The sequence below is a fragment of the Sprattus sprattus genome (genome assembly GCF_963457725.1).
Source record: "Sprattus sprattus genome assembly, chromosome: 19".
Lineage (NCBI taxonomy): Eukaryota > Metazoa > Chordata > Actinopteri > Clupeiformes > Clupeidae > Sprattus > Sprattus sprattus.
Genome location: NC_137917.1, coordinates 22,477,099 through 22,499,598, shown reverse-complemented (window position 1 = coordinate 22,499,598; position 22,500 = coordinate 22,477,099). Strand labels below are relative to the sequence as shown.

Genomic DNA, 22,500 nt, shown 5'->3' with positions numbered 1-22,500 from the left:
CCACCTCGGCTAAGCTGGCAGACGGTCAGACCAGGGAGATCTACAACGGGCAGATTCTGGAGACGGATGCCGGCAGACATGCTGGTGGCGGTGGTGTGGTCAAGGTCACGTCGGGCATGCATGACAACAACCAGCGGCACCAGCACACCCAGAGCATGAGCCTGGCAGCCCGCACCCAGGTGCTGCTGCCCGCAGAGTACGCCCAGGACAGCCCTGGCCTCCACGCCTCTCTCATGCTGGTGCCCAGCAGTGCGGCCGATCTCCAGCGCAGCCTCAGCAAGGACCTGGCCCTCTTGCCCCGGGCAGAGAAAGGGGGCATTTGCCTGGGCAAGCCCATCTCCAGAGACTCCAGAGACTCCCGGGGTTCCACGCTCTCCCTGTCCTCTTTGGAGAGTTTGGCCTCGCCGGGTCCAACGCTGTCCCCTCACGCCGTCCTCCAGACCTCCCACGCCACCGCCCAGGAGATGGCGGCCGGAATCTTCCAGGCCACCCCGCTGCCGATCATCGGGTACATCTCCGGAGGGTCGTCCCAGCAACCCGGCGGCGGCTACCATGGCAACCTGACGCAGCACCTGCTGATCTCTGGCAACCCGTCCCTGCTCATCCCCGTCAGTGCCGGGGCGGGGCCGGCGGACACCGAGGCCACTACCTGCACGTTTGTCACCGCCCCCTCTGCCGTCGTTCCCTCGACCTGTCCCCCAGCTTCTGTGGTGCAGGCACCTCTGGCCACGGCACACGCTTACGTCAGCCCCATGCCCGTCGCTGCCCTCCCCGACTCTGGCACTGCGATATCAGACAGTCACCAGAACCACCATGTGGTCCAGGTGTCCCCACAGCAGCAGACCCATGTGGTCCAGCTACCCCCGCAGCCGCCCCCCGCCTCTCCCTCGGCGTCCATGCCGGAGTACTTCATGCGCGGCTCCATCATCCAGCTGGCCGACGGGGAGCTGAAGCGAGTGGAGGACCTGAAGACGGAGGACTTCATCCAGAGCGCCGAGGTGAGCGGCGATCTCAAGATCGACTCGAGCACCGTCGAGCGCATCGACTGCAGCCACACGCCCGATGCGGTCGTCATACAGTTCTCCGTCGGAGAGCACAAAGCACAGGTGAGGACCGGCCTCTCTCAAGCCTTCCGATCTTAAATCAGATCTATATTTTGAGGCCATAAAGCCCACCAAATGTTTTTTTTTATCTTGCTAACCATTGACCAGTGTCTTCCTTAAATACCAGCCAGAGTCTCATTATGACAGGCTTTATACCAATGCTGTTCATCTTACCAGCTGTTACCAGCTGAACAAATGCTAGCACTGTCTCTCTCTCTCTCTCTGTCTCTCTCTCTCTCTCTCTCTCTTTCTCTTATTCTCTTTACTGATCAGCTGTTTTATATTTAGGAAAAGACTGCCCTGCTAAGCAGCTGTTATGTACAAATGTTAATTCACCCCGGCTAATCTTATTTTGCTAATTCCATTATTGTCTATCCCCTGAGGTTGTACCCCAACAATACGACATTCACTTGCTAATGGTTGTCTCATTACCCCCCCCCCCCCCCCCCCCCCCAGGTGAGGGTGGAGGTCCTGGTCGAGTACCCGTTCTTTGTTTTTGGGCAGGGCTGGTCCTCCTGCTGTCCTGACAAAACCACCCAGCTTCTCGAGCTCTCCTGTGCCAAACTCTCTGTGGGCGACGTCTGCATCTCCCTCACGCTCCGGAGCATAAGGAACGGCTCGCTGAGGAAGGAACAAACCACAGAGCCCGTGGGCACGAACAGCCTCTCCTCAGCCAAACCAGCCAAGGCTGGGGGACCACCCAGAGATCAAGAAGCCCCAAGAGAGGGCCTGGAAAACGGATCGCGGTTAGTCAATCAGCGGCCCTCTGGAGGAAGCGGGTCTGGAGGAGAACCAGGGTCTGGAGCTGGAGGGGGGGAGCAGCAGCACGTCGTCAGGACGATCCAGACACACCACCAGACTCTCGTGGTGGAGAACGGGAGAAGGGGGGCGCCCCTGGAGTCTGGAGCCCCCGAGAGGCCAGCGGCTGGTGGCCGCAAGAGGCGGTGGTCGGCCCCGGAGGAACGGGAGGCAGAGCGACTGTACGAGGAGACGCCTCCCTCCACGCTCCCCAAACTCTCTTTCATTCCTCAGGAGGTCAAAATCAGCATTGAGGGCAGGTCAAGTACTGGGCGCTGAAGTCTTGCTTGTCGTGGCCAGAGGGGACAGTAGAAGGAGTAAAAGAAAACCATGAAGTTCTTTGTGTTTGTGATTAATATACACGTAAAAAAAAAGACATATATAAATATATATATATTTTTTCCTTTCTATCCTGATTACTGTAACTTCTGCTCAATTTACACAGTATTTACTTCCTCTCTGACTGTTGCTTCATTTGGTAACCACACGTAGACCTCCTTTCGAAGTGAGTTGCACAGGGAGTCGGATAGTCATCGGGGACCGAAGTGCAGTTGGCATGGAGACACTTCTGCTTATAATACTGGATTGTGATGTTCAGCCACAGTTTTGCCGTGACTGTGTATTCCCCCACTCATGCAGCTCTGCAGACGAGGGGAGAAAGATGCCGGTTCCAATCAGTTCAGTTACTGCTCCTTTCCCCTCCTCTTTGCCGTTGCCTCAAGGATATAAAGATGGAGAACCGCCATGGCTATCATGCTACTTAGCGATGTATCATTCATATTGACTTTCTGCATATATGAACAAGTCTTGTACGTGGATTCAAGTGAATGAAAATGCTAACTAGCAAGTTTGCCATAGTTAGGCTTAGTTTTTAAAGACATGAGCTGGGAGCAGACAAAAGGAGCAATAACGTAAGGTTTCAGTTGCAGCCAAGTCAGTAAAGTGCGGTCAAATATATAGGTGGTTATCCCTGAGGTAGAATGTTTGTAGTAACATTTGTTTTTAACCAGTCCAATCGCAGACGCCAACACCACATGCACAAAGAACTAAAGCCTGATCTTGTCTCATCCGGTGCCCTGGGTGTTCAGAAGCGTGCACACCCAGTGTCATAGCACTTTACTTAACACAAAGCGTACTCGCAGATGGAAAACACCGACCTCTGTTTTGTTTCCGTGGCAACAGGGTGTGTTAGTGAGAACTGCAAATGATGTCAGCACCGTCCTGACTGTTTTAGCCTGTCCTGAGTGACCTCAAAATCATTACATACAGTTCGTGCTGGGGGTTTTTTAAGAGTAGAGGCTTGTTAGAGATGTTAGCAAAACTACTTATTTGAGAGCTCAGTGGAGCAGAAATAGCAGGCGCCACTTACTTGACTTTACTTGCAGGTCCAAGAGATTTTTTTTTTTTTTAGTGGGAGTAAGGGTGGGAGTATAGGTGTTATGTGTAGGTGTAACATGAATGTAAGGTACTGTCCATACCAGTCTCTGGATATACAAGCCCTCACTGCTACGCCCTTTTGACACTTGTCATAATTCAGAAAATAATTCAGAACTGTCATCCCAGTGATTTCAACGCAGTTCAGGAGTTTGAGGGCAGCATTATCTGGAACTGGAACCCAGCAATGGTAGTAAAAAAGCCTATGGATGAGAGCCTCTTCCACCAATCACAGGCTTTCTGTCCTTGGTGAATATAGAGCACAGAATGCAGCTCCAAAGAGAAGGTTTAAATGGATGACATGACAGACACGAGGTCATGCCCAACATGCCCCAAAGTCTTTACTGAGAACATCAGCTTTGCCCGGGGGTCAGACAGATTTTTAAAGGGAAATGAAATAGCTCTAAGCAAAATCAGCCTGACTTATGTTAACCTCCACTTTAGTGTGAGCATAATGAAACTTAGGTAGCCATGATTTATTTTTTACTTGTTTAGTATTATCTGGTATAACTCCAAGAAGTTCATCACTGGTTGGATCTGTAATGTGGTTTAGGGGTACTTTTGAACCGTGCGCTGGCATGCTCAAACACTTGTGGTGGTACAGAGGATAGCATTGCTGCCTTCAAACAGTTGACCTGGGTTTGATTCTTGGTCAGTGCAGGATGTCTTTGCAAGTCACATTAGACAAAAGGGGGTCTACTCAATGCCTCACCTTGAAATGTGGTTAGTGACCTTTGACCTTTAAAAGTAGACATTGAAGTTTGAATCTTCGCGTCTGAAAAAGCTCCCCACACAAACAGGAAGCGGTAGCTAGCCTACTGTGTGGTCAACAAGCAAAAAAAATGCTTAAAGGAACATTACCAATAAACAATTCAAAAACACAGCAGGTTCATTGTGTACATTTTGAATTTAGATCATAAAAATGGCATGGCATAATTTCTGCACAGCCTGAAAATTTATAATTTTATAGAATCTTTTTTTTTTTTTACCGTCCACAACCTCTGGCTACAGATGCATATTCTTCATGCTCTGGATAGGTTGCATAACCTCTGACTAAACTAGTATTTGAGTCTTGCTTGGGAACACAGCCCATCTGTGAGTGTGTTTGTGTGTGTGTGTATGTGTGTATGTATGTGTGTGTAGGTGTGGGGGTTTGCATGTGCTGTGCGTGAGTGTGTGTGTGTTTGTGTGTGTGCATGTGCATGTGCATGTGCGTGAGCGTGTGCGTGTGCGTGTGCGTGTGCGTGTGCGTGTGTGTGTGTGCGTGTGCGTGTGCGTGTGCGTGTGCGTGTGCGTGTGCGTGTGTGTGTGTGTGTGTGCATACTGTGTTGGGTCACGTTTTCTCATGAAGAGAGAGAGAGAGAGCAAGAGAGAGAGTTTGCAGAGCTGACAGCTGTTAGTGTGATGTGATATAGACGCACCATGGATTCCCTGTGTCTCTGTGAAACTAATGTCTTTAAGGGTCTCATTAGGGCTGCATAAGGGGGATGTCCATAAATCAGCCCCTCCACCTCATTGCACCATAGGCACCATAGCATTTATGGAACCTGACCCCCAAGCCCACAGCTCATGGTGTTCTAGAATGGTGTTCTAGAATGGTGTTCTAAGGCATCAGGCTCACCAAGCATAGCCCTTTGGTGTCTCCATGGTGTTATTTGTACTAAAAGCATTGCAGATAAACAACAAATATGTTTATTTAAAGCTCTATTTTTCCCCCTCCGTATGCACACACAACTGCTCTTCAGTACAGGTTTTAAATGTACAACTGTGCAATAATGTGCTTGATGTGACACAGTCTGGTTCATCACATGATCCCGTGTCATGTATGAGAATGAATGACCCCTTTTTTGACGTCATTCTCTTGAGTTTTTGCGATTTGCACATCTGGATAGGTAGTTTGATGACATGTGTAGAGTCTGCAGTGTAACCTGGAACTCTACCTCAGAGCATGAGGTCAGTGTTAGCCGTTAGCATTGGGTGTAGCTGAGGTTTCCGCCATTGTAGCGCTCATTTAACCCCGTGTCAAATCATCTGCTCTCATTGTTTTTTTAGTGAAATTGTTAGTTTAAGTGTGTAAATAAAATCCCAAATTAGACATAACTCAGGGGTGGTGTGTGTGTGTGTGTTTGTGGGAGTGTGCATGTGTGTGTGAGTGTGTGTGTGTGTGTGTGTATGTGTGTCTGTGTGTGCATTTGTGTTCCTGATTATAATCTCCCATGTTCGATTCAGCCATTAGTTCGGCAAGGTCCACAGCTGGATATTTTTTTTTTACAGAGCAAGTTCATGACAACACAATAGCCTGTTTCCATGGGGACCATGCTAAATTGCACATCCAGTCCATTCTTGAAGAAATAGTGATGATTATTATGCACTTTCTTAATGGGGAAAAGTCTCCAGTGACTTTGGAGGCTTTGCCACTTCCTAATCACCTGTTTGTTATCAGTTGAATACAGAGTGTGTGTGAGAGGACAACATCTATAGAGAGAGAGCGAGAGAGGCAGAATGAGAGAGAGAAGGATACAGAGTTTGAGAAAGGCCAACCAAAACCAAGATACATTCTTTCGATTTTATTTCCTTGGAGGCGTGAACTACATTCCCACTGGCAGAAAAAATGACTCCCGACTGCCATATCTAGTTGTTGCTCATTGGAGCGTTTTATGTCTTGGTGTTTGACTACAGAAGCACAGGTGTGTCTTTCAATCATGTGTCCTTGTTTAAAAAGCAGATGGTGACATTGCGGGTTAGCATTATTCATTGCTTTTTATATTTTTACTCTGGTAGTCGACCTACTTACATGTTGTACATGTTGACCCTGCTGTGTTCTTTGCTGAAACAGCAACACAAATTAAATTTGGTGTGGTTGTAGGGTGTGTGGAATGTAAGTCTGGTTGTGTCATTTTTCAGCATCACTGGCTGTTTCACAGGACCGTCACTAAACTGCTCATGGCACACTGCCACTCTCACACTCTCAGGCTTACTGGCCTACTGACTGTTTAATCTATTATTATTATTATTGTTATTATTATTGTACAGGTCCTGAAAGGTAACCAAGTAATGATTTTGAAGAAAAAAAATTATAATCATATATCGCTTCGATACATTTTGAACTAACATGAGAACCAGTGCAATCCCTCCCTAACAGGAAAAAAAAGTTTTTTCCCCCCGGAATTCTTTATGTACCTCTGTGGAACATGGACAGCATGTTTCTATCCAAAACAGTGTTAGGGAGCTCCTAGTGGCGATGAGGTGAAATGACACTTTCCTTTGTCTCCCCAAGTCGCAGGATCTATTGAGACACATTGATATTGCATTGTCTACATTTTGAATATGCAGTCTTCAAACCCAGGCCTCATTAGAGTTCAAGACGATGGGGAAACGCCATAATTGGCTTGAGGGGAGGATATATATTTACGTGTGATTAATTTACGTGTGAATGCCCATAATTCTGAATGTTGTATCTGTTCTTAATCTCTTTATACCCCTAATAATTATAGAAAAGAATGGTGAATATATCTTCACGAGAGACTTTGTGACCCTCTGTTTTCTAATTGTGAGGTGTCTACGTGTAAAATGCACTCAAGTCTGTTCAGTGAAATTAATGGGTCACTTTCTTTGGTGGTGCTTGCATTTTTTCTAGTTAGAGATGCTTTAATTAAAAAACTTTTTGGAAAACACAATCAAATTTGTTTTCAGTCTCTTTTTGATGCTGTACCATTATTTGTAAAATAACACCGCCAAATGTGTTTGTTTTATTGCCTTTGTGATTAAAAATACCACATGTCACAGTGAACAACCTTTGTAATAACTGGATTTCTACTATACTTGTGCTTGAGGCATAACTACTGTCTCAGGCGTCTTAACATTACAATGACCTTGTCCATTTTGTCCACTAGATGGTAGAAAACAAATCAGGAGGCCAGGTTACGCCATTTGTTGCACAGCTATGAGGCAAGCATTTTATTTTTTACTCGTTCAGAATGTATCTTTTGGGAAAGTACATTGCACCTGTAAAATGTAATTGTGTTCATGATCATCCTCTCATAATGTGGCATTCATGACATGAGGAGGTACTTCCCCACACAGGATTTTTCTGATTGTGTCCAAGGAGACCGGAATACAAATCCATGGTAACCGTCAGTGATTAAAAATAGCTTGAGTTCGTTTAAAGGCAACCGATATCATTAGCAGGGAATCATATGCCATTAGACACAGTTGTTCTAGAAGGCACTTTATTTTCTACATTACCAGCTCCTTTAGCATTCACAGATATCTTAATAGCCTATATATTTTTTTAAAGCAGGCCTTCAAGGTAATTAAAGTGGCTGGTTATAGATGAAGCACTTTGGTGTATTACATCGCACTGTATGAATGCACAATAATGTAGCTGGCACATCCTTCCACATGGATGGTGATTGATCAGCTGTAGATAATGATTGACTGACAGCCAGCTCTGGAGTTCTTCGACCCCTGACGCAGCCTTGTGCCTATGCTCCACTGACTAGCAGATGTGTGAACCTGGTTTGCCATCGAGACACCCCCCCCCCCCGCCCTCGCCCCCTCGTTACACTGAGACACTGACCTCCAGGGCAAGAGCCAAATCGTTACGTAACATCCAGAGACGCCTGGCAGTTATATAACAGTTACGAGAAGCAGGCGAGGAGGCCCCCGACACAGAGATTGGCAGCTGGGGAGACTGCACCGGGCTGAGTTTGAGAGCTTCATGCAGGCTCAGGTCTGACCGGGCCTGGGGGAGGGAGAGGAGAGGGGGATGGGGGGTGGGGAGGGTTGTCTGTGTGCTTGGATGGGGCCTCTCTCTGCATTGAGAACATTCTGTGCTTTTTCTCTAAAGTTCCACCCAGTCTCTTAAGCGTACGTTTTTTTTGCTCGTCTTACACATGTGTGGACTTCAGAGATTTCTAGGCTGGGTAGACTTTCTCATTAAATGACATTTTGCCCTCCTCATAGATGCATTAATAAACACTTCAGGATCATTACCTGCTTCAGAAAGGACGTTTAAAGGAGCTCCAAGAGCACAACGCAATCATTGGTTAATGATTTCCCGTCCAAATGAAGCCTGACGTCAAGAGAAGACACTACTTCCCGATCTTATATAATACAATGCAACAGTTATCAGCTCATGACACCAGGCACCAGTGGACCGGCATGAAAGCTCTACGTGGAGGGGGTTTATGGGGACATTAAGGGAACATTAAGGGAACATTGTGCTTAGGTGTGGATACCAAAGAGGGGAGACAACAATGTACTGTCTCTAAATTGTAAAAGTAGCACTGCATAGGATAAGACAACGGAGAGATAAAGTATCTTTGAAAGCCAGGAGAAGCCCTTTTGTGCTCGGACATCCTGCATGCTTTCCAGCCCAACCCAGTTATAGTGAGAAGAGTATAGCTTTTGAGATCTTTGGTGACAAAATTAATCATTGTGTGTGTGTTACAGAAATTAACATTGAGGCTTAGTAAAGTAACATCAGTATAATAATATATAATATATAATTCAATGCTATTTACACGAAATATAAATATAAATATATATAGCAATATAAATATATACAGTATATATGCTATACATGCAACATAATTCAATGCTATATAATTCAATGCTGTTTCATGATGTAGGTCTGCAGGTTTTGCACAAAATCACCTAACAGGCAATTTTGGGGGGCAATATTGTACCCCTGAAAAAAGGATCTACAGAGGGGGCGGAAGGAAATCAACACACTGCACATGAAGTGTTCCAAGAAAATTGTTTAATAACCCAGCCAATGTGAAAAATTCCAGAGCCGACCAAAAATATTGACCCACAGTCAAAGGTAAGCTTTGTCACCGTTCAGAGGTATTTGGAGGTAATAATACATTTCTGAGAAAATAGAGACACCACTGTTTATCATGGTCATGTAAAAACCCATGTCTATGGTATGGTATAAGGTATGAAGGAGGAAATGCCACAAGATTATATGGTGCATTATACTTTCAGCTTTCGAAAAGCACCCAAAGGCTTTTGCATACCATCAAAAGGATCTCTTTGACTCGGAGTGTTGACGGAGTCCTTTTAAGACGTTCCCTTTTTTAAAGACTTTTTTCCCTCTTTTCTTTCATGTACACTTTTATAAAAAGCCAACATGGCATAAAGGCACTGCATTATTGAAGTCCATCAGATCCACTGATGGCATGTCCAGGAGAAGAAAGGCACGGCAGACTGACAGCTGAGAGAAATAAATAAAACAGAATCTCTTTGATGGCTGTGTCTCTATTGAACACTAACTGTAGATATTGCTAAACTGAAACAAGGGGACAGGGAAGTGTGTGTGCGTGTGTGTGTGTGTGTGTGTGTGTGTGTGTGTGTGTGTGTGTGTGTGTGTGTGTGGGGGGGGGGGGAGTGACCAGCACCACCCTCTGTGATTAGTAGATCTTTTCACTGTCTGTGTAGTCAATGTCCGCTCCTTTGTGTCGGGGCAGTGTCCTGGTTATGCTGTAGGTGGGTTTGGTTGGCACTGCCAAGTTCAGCAAGCTGGCACATGTGGGCAGGTAGACGTGTTGGACGTGGTCCACTTCTGAGCGACACACTGGGCAGCACTGGAGAGGGAATCAAAAAAAAAAAGAAGAGGATTTTTATTTACAGTGTTTTTGATTTAGTGTTTCTGATAGAATTCCTGTTCACAGTGTGTGTGTGTGTGTGTGTGTGTGTGTGTGTGTGTGTGTGTGTGTGTGTGTGTGTGTGAATGTGAGTATGTGAGCGAGAGATTTTTATTTACAGTGTGTCCGATCAGGTCATTGACCAGTAAACAGTGATATTCAGGTATAAAACAATGTTTGGTCAAAGACATTATCTGCCAAAACTGTACTGGAGTATAACAGTGGAATTTCCACACAGGCATTAGGGCTGAACGATTAATTGCATTTGCGATAAAAGTCGCAATATGATAAAAACAAGATTTTCTAACCGCAATTATTTATTACTTAAAGGCACAGTGGCAAAGCCACCGATTTGTTGTTCTTGTTTCTGTAATGAGCAGTAAAATTAAAATGTAAAATGTGGGAAAGAATATTTCACACTAAGTGTACGTAATATTGTGTTGGTCATAATTAAATCATTCATTTAAGTTTTGTTGGAAAAATAAATAAAAAATAAATCGCGTATTAAATCCCAATCACAATATTGGGGGAAAAAAAACACCCCAATTATATTATTTTCCCAATTCGCTCAGCCCTAACTGGCATCCTCTTGCTTTAAATCAAATCTACACTGACAGTGAGGTCAATACCGTGTGCTGTAGCACCTTGAACTTTGCCACCCTTAAACACGTCACCCACCTAAACGTACAGAATTTGCCCATAAATGGAAACTGACCACCTTGACTTTTACAGACAGCTGGCATAGTGCCCACAACTGCCCACAAAGACATTCAAAGGTCTTTCTAAATGACTGAACTCACAGTGAGGGCAGGGAAGTTCTTAAAGCAGACCTATTCACCATGGCTACCACCCTGTGCCTAATACTGTGGATACTTGAAGCAAGCAATTTCCAGCAGTTGGCTTAGATTACTTAGCAGCTGTGAAATAGGGCTCATGTAGTTGACCCTAAGAGCTTTACAATGGCTTGGTGTAAGAGGTAACTTCAGGTTAGGTAAACACTGTACTGTACATTCCTTTAATCATTCACCCGGTCCAATGCTTAAGCACTGAGTACAGTGTCCCCTGCGTGACACAGAACAGATCTATAAGTACTGTAAGTGATTAAGTGTTAAAACAGTGTGTTCTGGCCCTCCACCACGTATTGCACCATCTATCAGTCGCTTTGCTGATTGTTAACTCATTTACTTGTTCCAGATAGCCATCTTTATGGTGTGGCTAAGGATTTTGAAGGATTTATGCACTAGAGCATTTAAAAAAAAATTATGCCTGACACCAAGTCCATAAAAAACTATTTGGATAAGAGAGGTTCATTTGGTGGTCACTGGTGTTTGACCAATCTTCTTGCTAAAAAGTTCTGATTGATTGATTGATCTAAAAGAGCTGTAATCACCAAAAAAATAATAAATGTCTAAACGTTTGCTACGCTGAACACAGCACAGTACATCCCTGATCATAGATGTAGCAAAAGTTGCTGTGAAGATCCGTTAAAAAGGTTAACGTGGGGGGCACTCTGGCGCAAGCAGTAGACCCGACCACATTTGGGCTTGACGCCCATGGAGGACACGGGTTCAAATCCGGCCCAATGTCATTTCTCCTGTCCACTCCCCACCTCTTCTCCCTCTCATTTCCTGTCCCATCTTTCACTGCACTATCGACCAAAAATAAATCTTAAAAAAAGGTCAAAGGTCACTACCTGAAGTTGAGCGGCACAGCCCTGGCAGCAGACGGCGTGTCCGCAGGGACAGAAGGCGGCGTTGATCTCCTCCTCGCAGCACAGGGCGCACAGCAGCGCCTCCTGCAGCCGCTGCAGCTTCTCCTCCAGCAGGCGCTTCTCCCTGCAGCTCTTGCACGCGCGGTCCTCGTCCTCGTCCCCGTCCCCGTGCCCGTCCTCCCCCAGGCTGTGCAGGGGGGACAGCGAGGGGCAGCAGCCGCCGGCCGGGACGCCACCGGACACCGCCCCGTCGCTGAAGAGGGCTCGCCGCGTGTGGTCGTACACCTCCTTGGAGGTGCGCTGGATGTCGAAGACGTACTTCTTGCCCAGGTCGATGTTCTCGTTGAGGAAGAGGGAGGCCAGGTGGCCCTTGAAGTCACGGCTGTACTGCATCATCACCGCACTGGTCACCGTGTCGCATCTGACGGAGAGGAGGCGGAGAGGAAAACAAGTCATACACAGGCGCTAATGGCTGTACGAGGCAGTCATTTACAAAGGCAGCTCCTTTTTAATACAATGAGGCATGACACTAATGAAATTTAAAACTGGCTAGCAGTGGCAGATAATAAGATAAAGACTACTGGTGATTACTGCATGTTTATAACCACCATACATGATCCATCTCATATTAACTGGGCTGCTGTAAGTGAGGTTGGACATGCAGGTTGTGGGGAGAAGAGCCTCACCTGTAGAAGGCGTGGATCTCGGTGATGGCTCGGTACAGGCCCTTGGCCGCTTTGGAGCTCACCAGCTTGAACTCAAGGACAACGCTCTCGCCGGTGTCCTTGGTGACCGTCAGGTTAACGTTTTTCCCCGAGTGCGTGGCCATCTGAAAGACTGGGTAAATGATCCTGTGAGGAGGAGACAATAGTGTCAGATAATCCTAGGACACCCGCGGAGAGCCAGTGAATAAGATAATTAAGCAATAAGCCCCAAGAGGCCGTGCTTTGCGCTGATTTTAGAACAGGTAAGGGGAGTTGTTAGGCAGTTGGGGCTTATTGCTTTTCTAAAACTGTTACTACACATATTTGATATGGTTTCATAAATAAAGACAATTCAATTTAAGAAACAATAGTTTAATGATAAACCGTCATTCTTCTGCCACTAAAAATTATAGTTCCTAAATAAATCGTTGCCACGCAACCCTTGAAGCAACGCAACAGCCAGATGGAACACTGGGTATGAAATGCGCTATATGAATGCCTTGCCATTTGCTGCGCAGTAATATGGAATGTAATCAGGTCAAATTGTAAGGTAATGCTGGATTTTACAACGGCTTTTAGCCAATCACAATCAAGGATTTGAACAATCAGGTTTAGAATTGGTATTTTAATGGTGCCTTTCGGTTGCCTATCTGATCATATATCAGGCTATGGTGAAGGCTATGATTATGAAAATGTAATAACTACACACAATTCATCATTTATTAAACATTTGTTACCTATTAGGTAGTAGTTTGTTCACCATTAGTTATTTAATGTTCATTCATAATTTATGATTAGTAAAGCATTTGCTTACACCCTAACCCTAACCCTAAAAAATGTATAACTGTGTGAACAAATGCTTTACTAATGAAAAATGTTGTATGAGCAATACAAAACTAGTGGTGAACAAACCGTTAACTAATAGGCAAAAAATGCTTAATAATTAATGAATTGTGTGTAGTTATTATAAAGTGTTACTGAAGTAATTACAAATTAACAAATGATGTATACATCCAGCTACAACTGCATGCGATCATTAACATATAAAAACTACCCCAAGTTCAAAATAGATCCCTCCACTGAAGACAAAGAGTTAGCTGGTTTGCTCCAGCGTATGTACCTGTTGATGAGTGTGAAGTCCTCTCTGCAGACAGCCACTCCCTCTGGGCCCACTCCTATGGCCAGGTTCTGGCCCTCGTGGTCCCTGGCCCAGTGCCACTCCACACCGTAGTTCTCCACAGTCGACACCAGCTGAAGGGCCCGGTACTCCGCCGAGGGGCGGCCCATTCCCTCCAGCTCTTTGTGCTTTGAAATAATGCTGTCGGATGAGACACACACACACACAGTTAATTAATCAACTCTGAAAAACAAAACAAAAACTGTCTGTTTCTCTGTCAACATGCGACCTTTCTACTTCTGTCAGCAATTTTAAGTTTTTGAGTCTAGTGTTACCAGAGAGATGTCAGGAATTCCTGTTCACCGTGTGTATGTGTGTATGAGTGTGTGTGTGTGTGTGAATGTGAGTATGTGAGCGAGAGATCGTTTGAAATGTAGAAGCTCAAGGAAATTAGAACTGAACCCGGGTACCATAAGTGTGGAGGTAGATATAGAATACGATCGATATGTCCCCCAGTTCATCACTTAAAACATAAAACGCTGTGCTTTGCTGTCCTTGCAAACAAGAAGCAGACATGCTGTTTTACTTCAGAACATTAATCTAATGGGCCAGAGACTGTGAGTGACTAACCAGCAGTGTATCCTGAATTAAGGTCATGCTTGAAACCGGTTTGTCAACAAATGAGGCAACAATGGCAGAGTTCACTATAGGGCAGATGGCTGTTTTGCACGGCCTGATAGCTTCTGTCTAGAGTGTTGGAGGTGACAATTACCTGTTGATGGTGGCAGGGTTGGGTTCTTGTCTGTACAGGTGGGTGTAGCAATACTTGGCGGCGTTCTGGTTGTAGTCGCCCAGCTCGGCCTGTGCCAGTAAGGCGCAGAGCTCCGTGGCCTGCTCGGCGTCCAGACGCAGGCTGCCTCTCTGGAGCTCCTCTTTCACATGCAACAGGAAGAGGTGCCTGGGGGAATAGGAGGAGCTGGTGAGAAATGCTGCCCAACGATTTCAGTGGGATAAAAAAAAAACCTTTCTGAGAGAACCTTTATGAGAACCTCATGCTGGATATTTTTGTGAGAAGCTTTATGAGAACAGTGTGTGGATTTTTGGTCTAGAGAACCTGTGGAACAGTTAAACAAAGGACATTTTGGTTTTGTTTTGTTTTCATCTGCCCTGGCTTCCTCTGACCAGCTGCCTTGACTTTCTTATCAGCCTGAGCATAGATGGAGCCAGAAAAGGTGGATGAATTGCAGGCCTTTGGTGACCCCTCTGCCACAGTGTCATGTGATCAAGCAGGAAACGATTCCAGACCTCTGACTCAGACGTCACATGAGCTGAAGTCAACAACCGAATGAAACCTCAAAAACAGATGAAAGATAATACTGCCCAAAACAACCCCACGTCTTGTGAATTTTCATGTTGCAGTATGAAGAGATTTAAAACCTTAATGTAGGCATGTTTTAATTTGTTGACTTGTTTTCAAAAAGGTAAAAAGTAAGTTTTAAATGCTGTGTAGAGACTCTATCTAAAGTCTCTTTTAAATCAGCATGGGGGGGAAAGTATCTGCCGTCTAATCAACATCTTACATGATGACAGAAAATGACAACAGTTAGTGCTTCTTTACTTGTCATAAGGGATATCTGACCTGACTTAAACTAACAGGAAGTGAACTCTAGTTACCTCAGGAAGGATCTTTAAGCAGCCCTCCCAGAGCAAATGGCAAACATACAGAGCTTCCCCCACTCATACACACACATACTATTTATCTCTTTCCTTCACACTGTCCTTCCCCAACCCAATACTTTATTTGTTGTTGTTTAATGTAAGATGAGACAGTCTGTCTGTGCTTTTGTTTACAAATGTGCTATAACAGACATCAATTTGACGATTCTTTTTCTGCCTCAGGTCAAAATAGTCTACTACAAAACAGACACACCAGTAGATGAATGTGCTGATATCTTGTGAATGTGCTGATATCTATCTGGATATAATCCTACACTTCCCTAGGGTTGGCGTGGGGCCACATTGACTGTCTTACTTCCTGAGGTTACTAGAGTTCACTTGCTACAATGACAACAAAGATACAGCTAAAGCAACTACCCAAGTCACTGCAGTCCACACGACACATGAACAACAAAGGTAATTGGTGTATGTCTGACATGTTATATTACCGGGGTGTGAAGTCTGTGCCTGGGTAGGCAGTGTGCTTTCCCAAATCAAAACTAGATCGTAAAATGTTTTATTTGGGTGTGTTGTTTTTGTGCCTATTGCTAGTTTTAAAACACATCAGGTAGCTCTGCAAAACATAGTTTATCACTATATGTTTCAAAGAGGACCAATGAGGTTTCCACAGATGGCTATTATAAATATTTTCTAGACAGAAATTCGAGGACGTTAGCGTCTTTTCCTGTGTGTTTAGAAAATAGCAGGCAGGTCCACTTGTGCCACTCCAGGCTTAGCAAGGGCAAAGCATTAGCGTGGCATTCACTCCCATACAAAGCCTTACATAATCAGGGAGAGAGGCACACAATACAAGCCCTGGCAACACAAAGACAAAGGCAGCGGTTCAACCAGGAACCAGGCACACACGCACACAATCGCTTCCCCTCTTGTCCTTCCCTGCCCTAAAAGATCTAGGAGGCTGGTGATGACTTCATTCTCCCTAGTCCATACAGCTCCACCGGCTCCCTGTTTGGGAACATACTGTACTCAACTTTGTTTGAGCGTGTGGTGGCGAGTCCTTTGGGGGGGGTGGGGTTTACACTATGGGTCCAGTGCATGTTCAGCTAGGAAACGTATACCCAGGACAGGACGTACTTGTACAGATATATCATAAATTAACTCCAGATGGCAGAAGTTAAAAAGAAACCCACTGAACTGCTAAGTGGGACACAATCAGTCTTTGCATGCATGCGCAAGCATGCCCCGTCGCTCCAAAAAAAAAAGCAGCTATCTGCTGAGTCTAGCTGTCTGGTGAGTGTTTTGTATGCAAACAACAATGTCGCTGTGAGTTAACATGCATTTGAGGTCTGGCGGTCTCACCTTGTTTGTTCCTGAAGGATGAGATGAGGCTCCACAAAGAACTTCACTCTTAGTTTCAGTCGGCACGGGGACACGTTGTCCATCTGCTGGGAGATTCGGTTTCTTAGATTCAGCCACAAACTCTCCCCACCGTTGCCAGTGAACTGAAGTCCAAAGTAATCCACTTCAATGATTCCCAACTTTTCACAGACCTGAAAAGAAAAAGTTCAATAACAAAGTATGAAATGTTGCTCTTCTAATGGAAATAAGAACATGTACTGACCTGGGCCGCTTCTTCGTCAATCAACACAAGTAGGCAGATTAAAGGAAGTGTTATGGTCTGAACATTGCCGTTATTTTCTTTATAAAGAACAGCGTACATTTTAAGCTTACTGAACAAAGAGGGGGATCATATTTCGAACCCCAGCAAAACCAGTCTGTTATCTGCCGAAACCCCTGCTACTGCTGTCAATATCCTTATCCAGTCTTAACTTATTATTTCCACAAAATAGGAATTTTTGAAACTCTTGAGACTACACGGCTGCTGTTGTTGTTGTTTTACTGCTGGTGGCGGCGACGTGACACTTAACAAGCTGCCATAGTCAAGGAGACAAGCACACGCTCACAGGCACTTTCTTGGACAGGGCAATAGAAAATAAACCATCCGAAAGGCCTCATGCAAGTAATCACGAGTTTATTTAAAAGGGTGACGAAAACTGAATAGATTATATAAAGCAGCCATGGCCTACCTTATTCAAGCAGTCCTCTCCATTTGCCTTCGGATCGACCTCCACCTCCATAACAACCGAATCAGACCGCGTTACATGGCAGAACATTTTGAACGGTTATTTTGGTGTAACCCTGGCAGTTGCACAGATTAATGCTGAATTTGTTCGCCCAAACAGGGTGAACCTGTGCAAGTGGTGACTTCCCCGGTCCACGAAATGTCAGTGACAGCGACTGGTTTATAAAGGGGGGCGCGTGCACCTCTTTACGATAGCCAATCATAGCCGGGGAAGGCGGGACTACAGGGCGCTGTAGGAAATCCTGGCACGTGACGAGTTCTCAGTTTCAGAAGTTAAGTCTGGCAAAAGGGAGGGTAGGCAACAAAACAACACATTGGCACCTTATGGCATCTAAAAGAGGAATAGACAGTTACATAACTGTTAAACGTTGCAAGCCAAAAACGAGTTATACTTGCTTTTAAAGCAGAAATATATAATGTAACCTCCAAGTAATGTATGAGCTACAAGTCATTAATTTGATCTTGAGTGGACAAAAGGACAACTGCTTGAACCACATTTTAAGTAGTCATGTATATAGGCCTCCTCTAGTTTGGTGGAAATGTTTTCATAAAGCTAGGCCCTCTGAACACACTGTTGCATGCAGTAAACTACGACAACAGATGTGACAGAAGTAACATCTATTTCATACAAGGAATATCAGTCAAACCTGGACCTATCCACATGACATTGGCTACACTTGTCCAATTGCAACATACCAATAAATGTACATACATGATTGCCACATACTTATAGCTATCGTTTCTCTCGTCGTGATTAGAACATTTGACAACTCACTTGCACCACCGTGCGTACATTCTCAGCAATTTATTTAGGAAGGGAGGCGTGTCATGTTTTTCAGGAAGTGTTTAGATTTTTCGTATATCCTCGACATATAGAAGCAGTGACATGCATTATATTATACGATTATATCTGTCAGATCTTCTAAACCTTACGCATGCTCCACTATTGCAGTAGTCAATCGAACACCTCAGACTGTCCCACCGTTAAACGGGGTACAAAGCTCAGCAAAACCTCTGCGTGACGGGACAGTCATGAACTATCAATGACAGTCGTGCACCCAGACCCCTACTCAGGTGGATGTCTTGTCAGTTATAGTTGGTGATAGGTAAATGCAACGGATCGAAAGACTTAACTCCGCTTGGCGGAATTAAAGGAAGGACAATAGAACATGTTTGAGAATTTCAGAGAGAGACTGCAGACGGTGCAGCAGGATTTCACAACAGGGTAGGTGTTTTATTAGCAGTTGCTATAATGTTAGCAATTTAACATTATAATCAAAATATTTGACATGATTTGGTCAACTCTGCACTGACATAGCAGTGTGTACTAGACATCACATGAAACTGAAATCTCTATATGGGTTTACTATCGAGTTAGCCTTACAAGGCTTAGCAGTCCAACTTATTTGTTTTCTAGTTAGCTGTCTAGCTAGCGTTAGCTAGCGTATTTACTTTCCCTGCATTGACGATGGCATGTATGTCAGGCTAGCATAGCATGCCTCTGACCATTTGATTCACTAGTAGGACCTCATCAGTACAGTTACAATGAGTCCGTAAAGAAACGAGTTAATTTCACTGGATATAACGTTAGATGCCCCCTCTAGCTAGCCACTTTTCAAGCTAATGTCACTGCTATGCGAAACATTCTGCTACAATTACTTTCAGCTGACCATCATGTGATAGGCGAGACAGAGATTTGTAACTTTTTTAGTTTTTTTGTTTGTTATATGCGCTTGGTTAATAACATCAGTTCATTGTACATACCGTTTGTCTTTCTAGTATAATCTTGAGCTTTGAGAGAAACGTATTGACCTGATATTTAAAGGCAGGTTCCTTAATTGGCTTACTAACCCTTATCATAATAGTTATAATGTGTTGTGGAATCCTTTCTTCGTATGATGAGCTTGTTAATCTTGTTGAAATGCACATTATCTGGCCAACAAATAAGTTCCTCTTTTCCAACCGTTAACGAAGGAAATCTGCTTTATGTGATGTTTTCACTTCGCCAGAACACCAATACCTGTCATGATCAGTGGTGGAAGAAGTATTTAGATCCTTCATTTAAATAAAAAGACCAGTACAGCAAAGTGAAAAGATAAGCAGCCTTTTTACTATTGTAGGTGCTGGATGCGGAGCTAGTTTAAACGTATTTTATATGCAGTTGTTTACACAGGGACACCAGATAAATCTGAATGGTCGTGACTCGTGAGATAATAAACTGTAATACAGTCTGTTTTCAGTAATCTTTAGTTTTTGGTGAGGTATTGAATCATTTCAACATTTAGGCCAATTAAAATGATATAAGTTTTGTGTGGAAAAAAAGTAGTGGGATAATCATAATTGGATTGGCTCGTTTATCGCAGACCTTGTATTGCTTAAGCTCATACGTAATGTTTTGATCCCTGTTACACCAAGGATCAAGACTCTGGGTGACAAATCGAAGGACGCCAAAGTGAAAAAGAAGCAAAGGTCAGTGCCATAGTTTTACTGTTTCAGTTTATCGTTCACACAGTGCCGTAGTTTTACCGATTCACTTTATGGTTCACACAACCCAGAGGCAGGTTAAAGTTTGAGTCTAACATCTGAAATGTCTGCTTGCTCTTCAGAAGAGAGGACCACACACCTCAGTTTTCAGCTGGAGTGGAGCTGCTCAGTCGGTATGTGGAGGCCTAAATCGGATGCGTTGCAGAAAGATAACTGTTGTCTTTGCTTGTCCTGGAATTTGGAAAACAAACAGAACATACATGACTTTTTATTACCCCGACACCTATGTAAGAAAAGAAATACTCTTAAAAAGTGAGAGTGCGCTGACTGTTCCTACTTTAAATCTCCAGGTATGAAGATACTTGGGAGACCCTCCATAAACGTGCAAAAGAATGCGCCAAAGCTGGAGAGGTAAGTGAAAATAATTTTTGTACTTTGCTGTGTACTTGTACTTTTTTTTTGCCAATAATTGTCTATACAATCCTGAGGTCATGTAGATCAGCTTTGTATATAGAGTGGGAACAGGCAATTAGGGTTCATGCCTTTTTTTTGTTTCTTTTTTGGCAAAGTTTAGACTATTTCCTCACCAGGTGATGTAGCTATGCAAGTGTCTACTACTACGTGTTGTTGCCATGGTGAATATAATGTTTAGCACAGCTCTCTGTCTCTGTGGGTGCTGTTGCATGTGTGTGTCGCTCTCTCAGACTGTGGACGGGGAGGTGGTCATGCTGTCGGCTCACTGGGAGAAGAGGCGCACGGGGGTGGTGGAGCTTGAGGAACAGCTGCAGCAGGTCCCCGCGTTCCTGAGCGACCTGGAGACGGTTACGTCCCGCATCGGTAAGACACGAGCCTCCGCTGATGGACCAGTGGTTATTTACATTTTGATAGATTTGGGTGATTATCATATCAGTCTATAACTTTACCTTAAAGACCAAATGTCAATTCAACCCCCACAAGTTTGCTGCGAAGCACCAGGCTACAGCCATCAGGCTTGACACCTGATCCTTTTGTTTATGTTAAGGGCCATCACACATGGTTCCTGGCTTTTGTGGGTCCTGGAGCCAGAGACATTATTTGGCTTTTGTTTACAACCACCACAAGATGGTTGAGGCCAAAATGCATTAGCATCTATATGGCCATACCTGGCTATAGCCCCGGTCAAGCTAGACTTCCCCTTTCGCCTCCAGACACACCCATCCCCTCCCCTTTACACCTCTTGTTGTTACCACACTATAAATGCTAGTATATTTCTGTAACGAGTAGAAGAAGAAGACCAACCCGTCAGCAGCAGACGTGCGTAGTGCATGCTCGTGCTGTGTCGAGCTGACTGTGGCTAGCGACTGAATATAAACACATTATTTCACTAAGCCGTCTTGTACAAGTCTGTTATTTCTGAAGAAGCTAACTTGAACCAAGCGTGGGCATCTGACGGATTTGCAGCAAATTCTTTCAATTTTCAACAGGATCCTATGTCTAATACCAGTGAAACACACACACACACACACACACACACACACACTGGTTATACCAGGCTAGCAGGATGGCAGTAGTGAGTGAAATCCTCCATAAATATTATGTAAGAATTACGACCAAGCCAGACAGTCATGTAGAGAAGAAGAAGCCATGCTGAATCTGAGGAAAGACCACTTTTCTCTGCACTTGACAATATGTAGCAGATGTTCTGTTTTACTACCTGTAAAATTATTTTTGTATTTTGTTCCATGTTAGTGAATTTCTGGAACTTCCTTTAAGTTCTTTGACTATTTTAGCTTGGCTTCCTGAAAAGATGTTGACAAGTGTTTGTTGATGTTGGTGTCATTGGAGATGTTTTTTCCCATCCCCTGGTTGAATCAGAAGATGAAAGTATCCGAAGGAATCACCTCAGTCACCATCACATGCAGTTAAAGATGCCATTTAGCTGCTTATCTTTTACAACACAACCACTAGGTGGCAGTGTCGGTTCGGTTGCATTGCTATGACATGTCTACAGAATCCTATAAGGTCAATGCCTCTTTGACATTTGTATAAACTTTAGGACATTCTGCGTCACCCTCCATGTAAAATCAGATCTCAGTTTTCACAAACACCTCCACCATCTGGAGACCGTCTTCACTGCCACCTGATTTGAATAAAAAAATCTCCCAAGAAAGTGCAGTGACCTTTTGATTGAGAATTTAGATGTAAATGTATTCATGCTCTCTCTCCATTCCTCCTCAGCTCACATGGAGGCGGACTTTGAGGAGATGGAGAGCCGGCTGATGTACCTGGAGAATCTGTGTGCCCAGTGCGAGCAGCAGCGCTTCAAGCACTTCCACACCCTTCAGCTAGAGGCCTACAAGAAGAAAAAGAGGTATTTTCACGTGCATCATTGACCCAAGTGCCTAGATAGAAGGGCAGAAGTGTTGATACAAAACTTAAAATTATGCAAAGCTAGGTTGAACAAATATTAGTATAACAGGACTTTAGAATAGAATGTTGTATTTAATGCAATGTTTGACCAAAGGACCAAAACCTCTTCAAAATGTCATTAGTGCATCTACCCTCCATCTATACCTTTGTTGGTATGAAGTGGTCAACACAGCACCATTTTGTGTAAAGACATTTGAATATTGTCTAAAAAAATATCACCATCTCTAGCATAGCAATGTCAGTTATCGTGTCAAACATCCGCCATTTTGT

At 44.3% G+C, this 22,500-nt stretch overlaps 3 protein-coding genes across 3 annotated transcripts in view; 2 read left to right on the top strand and 1 right to left on the bottom strand.

Annotated features, from left to right (window-relative positions):
- atxn1b (ataxin 1b) overlaps positions 1–2,183 on the top strand; it is a 3,141-nt gene extending 958 nt beyond the window's left edge. Inside the window, exons 1-2 of the mRNA XM_080857488.1 lie at positions 1–1,106; positions 1,560–2,183. The exon at positions 1–1,106 is cut by the window's left edge and continues 958 nt beyond it. Coding sequence (XP_080713614.1) covers positions 1–1,106; positions 1,560–2,180 — 1,727 coding nt within the window. The 3' untranslated portion in view covers positions 2,181–2,183. The remainder of the gene's footprint in view (positions 1,107–1,559) is intronic.
- A 6,901-nt stretch (positions 2,184–9,084) lies between these two features.
- On the bottom strand, positions 9,085–17,461 carry mylipb (myosin regulatory light chain interacting protein b). The gene is made up of 7 exons (XM_080857292.1): positions 17,282–17,461; positions 16,554–16,744; positions 14,290–14,475; positions 13,521–13,718; positions 12,383–12,547; positions 11,679–12,117; positions 9,085–9,925 (listed from the first exon to the last, which is right to left on the bottom strand). The coding sequence occupies exons 1-7, from the start codon at positions 17,366–17,368 to the stop codon at positions 9,752–9,754; spliced, it is 1,440 nt and encodes a 479-aa protein (XP_080713418.1). The 5' UTR covers positions 17,369–17,461; the 3' UTR covers positions 9,085–9,751.
- A 969-nt stretch (positions 17,462–18,430) lies between these two features.
- The window catches only part of dtnbp1a (dystrobrevin binding protein 1a), a 21,977-nt gene continuing 17,907 nt past the window's right edge, over positions 18,431–22,500 (top strand). The window contains exons 1-6 of the mRNA XM_080858209.1: positions 18,431–18,562; positions 19,753–19,806; positions 19,944–19,994; positions 20,172–20,232; positions 20,526–20,658; positions 22,039–22,171. Of these exons, the coding sequence (XP_080714335.1) occupies positions 18,507–18,562; positions 19,753–19,806; positions 19,944–19,994; positions 20,172–20,232; positions 20,526–20,658; positions 22,039–22,171 (488 nt within the window). The 5' untranslated portion in view covers positions 18,431–18,506. The remainder of the gene's footprint in view (positions 18,563–19,752; positions 19,807–19,943; positions 19,995–20,171; positions 20,233–20,525; positions 20,659–22,038; positions 22,172–22,500) is intronic.

Excerpts from the sequence above, each read along its gene's own strand:
- mylipb (XM_080857292.1), bottom strand. The coding sequence starts at position 17,368 with ATGTTCTGCCATGTAACGCGGTCTGATTCGGTTGTTATGGAGGTGGAG. Across the intron at positions 12,548-13,520 it reads GACTTCACACTCATCAACAG|GATCATTTACCCAGTCTTTC; the intron begins GTACATACGCTG and ends TCCTCCTCACAG. Across the intron at positions 9,926-11,678 it reads GCTGTGCCGCTCAACTTCAG|TGCTGCCCAGTGTGTCGCTC; the intron begins GTAGTGACCTTT and ends TTCCCTCTCCAG.